The sequence below is a fragment of the Protobothrops mucrosquamatus genome, unplaced genomic scaffold (genome assembly GCF_001527695.2).
Source record: "Protobothrops mucrosquamatus isolate PMUCROS unplaced genomic scaffold, P.Mucros_1.0 scaffold5359, whole genome shotgun sequence".
Lineage (NCBI taxonomy): Eukaryota > Metazoa > Chordata > Lepidosauria > Squamata > Viperidae > Protobothrops > Protobothrops mucrosquamatus.
Genome location: NW_015391222.1, coordinates 17,109 through 22,521, shown reverse-complemented (window position 1 = coordinate 22,521; position 5,413 = coordinate 17,109). Strand labels below are relative to the sequence as shown.

The 5,413-nt window shown below is 40.4% G+C and overlaps 1 protein-coding gene across 1 annotated transcript in view; it reads right to left on the bottom strand.

Moving 5' to 3' along the window:
- Nucleotides 1-4,670, bottom strand: part of ELP6 (elongator acetyltransferase complex subunit 6) — a 9,668-nt gene extending 4,998 nt beyond the window's left edge. The window contains exons 1-3 of the mRNA XM_015829065.1: nucleotides 4,593-4,670; nucleotides 1,961-2,039; nucleotides 853-923 (exon numbers count right to left, since the gene is read on the bottom strand). Coding sequence (XP_015684551.1) covers nucleotides 853-923; nucleotides 1,961-2,039; nucleotides 4,593-4,646 — 204 coding nt within the window. The 5' untranslated portion in view covers nucleotides 4,647-4,670. The remainder of the gene's footprint in view (nucleotides 1-852; nucleotides 924-1,960; nucleotides 2,040-4,592) is intronic.
- Between the last annotated feature and the right edge of the window lie 743 nt (nucleotides 4,671-5,413).

The window sequence follows — 5,413 nt, the reverse complement described above, 5'->3', positions numbered from 1 at the left end:
TAGATAGATAGATAGATAGATAGATAGATAGATAGATAGATAGATAGATAATTAGGTGAAGATAGATAGATAGATAGATAGATAGATAGATAGATAGATAGATAGATAGATATGATGGATAGATAAAGATAGATGATAGACAGATAGATATGGATGATGGATGGATAGAGAGAGAGATGATGAATGGATAGATATAGATGATAGATAGATTAGATAGATAGATAGATAGATAGATAGATAGATAGATAGATAGATAGATAGATAGATAGATAGATAGATAGATAGATAGATAGATAGATAGATAGACAGACAGACAGACAGACAGATATGGATGATGAATGGATAGATATAGATGATAGATATAAGATAGATAGATAGATAGATAGATAGATAGATAGATAGATAGATAGATAGATAATTAGGTGATGATAGATAGATAGATAGATAGATAGATAGATAGATAGATAGATAGATAGATAGATAGGACTGATAGAGAGGAGGGGGGAATGTATGGATAGATATAGATGAGAGGGGGGGATGGATGGATAGATAGATAGATAGATAGATAGATAGATAGACAGACAGACAGACAGACAGACAGACAGACAGTTGTAAAACGGCTGGTCGTAAGTTCGAGGACTAGCTGTGTCCCCCATTTCCCAACCACCCACCGTCTCGGTCTAGATGCCTTGGGCCAATTCAGCCGGGTGGACTTCCATTCCCAGAATTCCCCCAGCCAGCAGGTGCTGGGACTTGAAACCCAGAAAGTTTCAAGTTGCCCAGGCTTTGAGCAACTCTGAACCGTCGTTAGTCGAGGACTCCCTGTATTTTAATAAAATCCACCCGGCTTACCAGCTTTTGAGCCACGAAGGAGTAATGGCTGAAGGATTGCGCCAATGCGAGGAAGCAGACTTTGCACCCGGCTGCGGGAAGAAAGAAAGAACAAAAAAAAAAAAGAGAGAGAGACTTTACACCGAGTCCTCAACTTACGACTTGCGAAGATTGATGTTGCTGAGCGAAACATTCCTCCCGCGCGTTTTGCCCCGTTCCACGACTTTTCTTGCCACGGTTCTTAAACGAATCGCTGCCGTCGTTCCGCGAGTCACACGGACGTTAAACGAATCCGGCTTCCCCATCGCTTGTCCGGCGGTCGCAAAAGGGGAATCACCTGAGCCTGGGACCGTCATAAATTTGAGTCGTTTGCCGGGCGTCTGAATTTCAATCCACGGGACGCCGGGACGCTGCGACCGTCGTAAATACGAGTCGGTCGCCAAGCATCTGAATTTCGATCATGTGACCCCGGGACGCTGCGACCGTCGTAAATACGAGTCGGTTGCCCAGCGTCTGAATTTCAATCCACGTGACCCCGGGACGCTGCGACCGTCGTAAATACGAGTCGGTTGCCGAGCGTCTGAATTTTGATCACGTGACCCCGGGACACTACGACCGTCGTAAATACGAGTGGGTCGCCAAGCGTCTGAATTTTGATCCTGTGACCCCGGGATGCTGTGACCGTCGTAAATACGAGTCGGTTGCCAAGCGTCTGAATTTTGATCCCGTGACCCAGGACGCTGCGACCGTCGTAAATACGAGTCGGTTGCCAAGCGTCTGAATTTCGATTGTGTGACTGAATATATGCTGCAACGGCCGTAAGTCTGAAACACGGTCCTTTTTTTTCAGGGCCCCAAACAAACGGTCGTAGGTCGAGGACTGCCTGTGTCACAATTAAAATCTACCAAACCTTTTGAAATATTTAAACCCGGGAAAACCCCTTAAAACGGATCGGGAGAACGGTCCGAAGTCCCCGTTTTTCACCGCCGTCGTGGCTTCCAACGGTCACTAAGAGAAGCGGTGTGAGCCGAGGGCCCCCTGCGCCCATTTTTAATTCTGGAGGTGAAGGGGGACGCCTTCGCAACGACGTCGTGGAGATGGGTTTCGGAGTTGTCCCTTCCCGGCTTACCTCTGAGGTAGAAGGAGAGAAAATGGTGGACCAGGAAGCCGGCGTCCGTCTTTGTGGCGCAAAGCAGCGTCAATTGGCTCTAAAAAACAAATAACAGAGAGATTTATTTATTCTATTTTAAAGGAAGAGATGATAAAATTAAATATGTATGCATAGTTTATCTATCTGTAATATAGATTGATACATACAGATGATAGATAGATAGATAGATAGATAGATAGATAGATAGATAGATAGATAGATAGATAGATAGATAGATAGATATAAGAGATGATAAAATGAAATATAAATATGCATAGTTTATAATAGATATAAGATAAGAGATGATAAAATGAAATATAAATATGCAGTTTATAATAGATACAAGATAAGAAATGATAAAATGAAATATAAATATTATGCATAGTTTATATAGATATTGATACATACAGATGATATAGATAGATAGATAGATAGATAGATAGATAGATAGATAGATAGATAGATAGATAGATAGATGGATAGATACAGATAGATATAAGAGATGATCAAATGAAATATAAATATGCATAGTTTATAATAGATAGATATAAAAGATGATAAAATGAAATATAAATATTATGCATAGTTTATAGATAGATAGTGATACATACAGATGATAGATAGATAGATACAGATAGATATAAGAGATGATAAAATGAAATATAAATATGCATAGTTTATAATAGATAGATATAAGATAAAAGATGATAAAATGAAATATAAATATTATGCATAGTTTATAGATAGATATAGATATTGATACATACAGATGATAGATAGATAGATGACAGATAGATATAGATATAGACAGAGCCTTTTTTGTCATAGAACGTCCAGAACGGAGTTCCGGCATCTTTTTTGGATGGAACCTTGTAGGGTAGGCAAGGCGGGTTGTATGACGTGTGTGAGTTCCGGCACCTTTTTAATTTACAAAAAAGCACTGGATATAGAGAAGATGTAGATGGATAGATATAGATAGATATAAGAAAGATAAAATGAAATATAAATATTATGCATAGTTTATAGATATAAGATATGATAAAATGAAATATAAATATTATGCATAGTTTATAGATAGATAGATAAGATAGATATATAGAGAATAAATGACAAATAGATAGATAGATAATTGATACATAGATGATAGATAGATATAGAGATAATGACTGATAGATAGATATTGATACAGAGACAATGATAGATGATAGATATATAGAGAATAGATGACTGATATATAGATATATAGATATAGATATATAGATAATATAGATATAGATATATAGATATAAGATAGATATATAGATATAAGATAGAGATAGAGATAGATGATAGATATATAGAGAGATAGATATAGACAGATTAAATTAAATAAAATAAATTAAATTAAATAAATAAATAAAATAAAAGATGATAGAGATGGAGATATATAGATAGAGATATATAGATGATATAGAGATAGATATAATGACAGATAGATAGGTGATAGATAGATAGATAGAGAGATACAGAGAGATAGATAGATAGATAGATAGATAGATAGATAGATAGATAGATAGATAGAGAGAGAGAGAGAGAGAGAGAGAGAGAGATAAATAGATAGATAGATAGAAATAGAGCTAAAAATCCGACTCTTGGGTAAGTCCATGTTATGTCGAAATAATTGCGATCACCAAGAGGGGATAAATATGCTCATAAATATTTTATCCCCTCTTGGTGATCGCAATTATTTCGACATAACATAGATAGATAGATAGATAGATAGATAGATAGATAGATAGATAGATAGATAGATAGAGAGAGAGAGAGAGAGAGAGAGAGAGAGAGATAGTTCAATTGATAGATTAGATAGATAGGTAGGTAGGTAGGTAGGTAGGTAGGTAGGTAGGTAGGTAGGTAGGTAGATAGATAGATAGATAGATAGATAGATAGATAGACAGACAGACAGATAGACTGATTAGATAGGTAGGTAGGTATAGACATGACAGATGATGGATGATAGATGGATAGATGATAGATAGCTAGATAGAGATGATATAGATATACAGACAGCTATATAAATATAAAACAAATTAACAGAAAATATAAAATGGGGGAAAAATGAAAAAAATAAAAGAGAGCCTAAAATTAAAAAAATATAATAATAAACTACAATAAAAATAAAATATACAATCCAATGTAACAAAACAGAAAATCATACAAAACTGAAATAAAATCTGTAATAAAATCTGTACATAAAATAGAATGTTAAATTAAATCCCATTATATTAAAATGCTGGGGGCCGAAGTCCCCACCTCTGAGCTTCAGAAGCAGAGTGGCACTACAACGCTCATCCTCCCCTGCCGGCTCAGTCAGAGAGCCTCAGGCAAGGGGCAACCCCAGTTTATCATTCTTCCCCCCCCCCATCAATCCAGGCTTGCAAAAGGAATCCTGGTTCTGTTTGAGCCAGGCCAAGGGGGCAAACCAGGAAAAAAAACTACAACTCCCGGCATGCCTCGCTCCGAAACAAAGGCGCGCAAGGCCTCTTGGGAGCGGGGGGGGCGCAGCCCTCGTCGGTCTGGCGCGGCGACGGGACCCGAGAGGGCCCAAGCCGCGCCGGGACGCGTTGCTCACCCGCTCCGGCTGCTCCACGGAGACGCCGAGCAGCTCGTTCAGCGCCGCGAACATCCCGCCGGGCGGACGCGCTTGCCCTCCGGCCCGCGGGAGGAATCTCGTTCGGCCGAGCGAGCGAGCGAGCGGGGGAACGACGGCGGCAGGCTGCGGCCTACTCGGCGGGCCTCACTACGCATGCGCGCTTTTGGCGCGGCGCCGTTCTTATGCTCGGCTGTGCTCGAGTGTTGTTCGTTTCGCCCTCTGCCGGCCGGACAGCGGCACTGCAGCTTGGGAGCAGAAATTTCCCAGACTTGGCAAAAGAAATTAATATTAAATCGTTTCATTCTTTAATTGAATGAAATATTACATTTCTCTTTCGTCGCTTTTCTGCTGTGTTTTGTTGTCAGGTTGTGTTGGCAAACAGCCTTGCTCAGCCTTGTGTCTCCAATTCAGAAATCCAAAATATGAATAAACATATAAAGAGTACTACAAGTTGGGAAATAAGAGAACTTTTAGGAAATAGGGACTTCCGGTGGCAGGCGACTTCGTCGGTCGCAGCTGTTTGCTGCCTCCCGCCTGTTTTGCGTAAAAGCCGGTTTGACAGCTAGCATCTGCTGTCAAACGGCTTGATACCTTTCCCCTGGGTATAAGGGGATAGGTGAGCTGCCCGGGGTAGGAGTTGAGTTCCCGAGTCGTCCTATATGGACGATGTAGGCGAGAACTCCTCCGGAGCCCCGAGGATTCTCCGCGATCCAGGACGCCTTCGCTTCGGCGAAGCTAGAAGCCGCCGCCACTGCTGCAACTTGAAGTTAATTGTGAGTTTTACTTGTAAGCAGACGAAC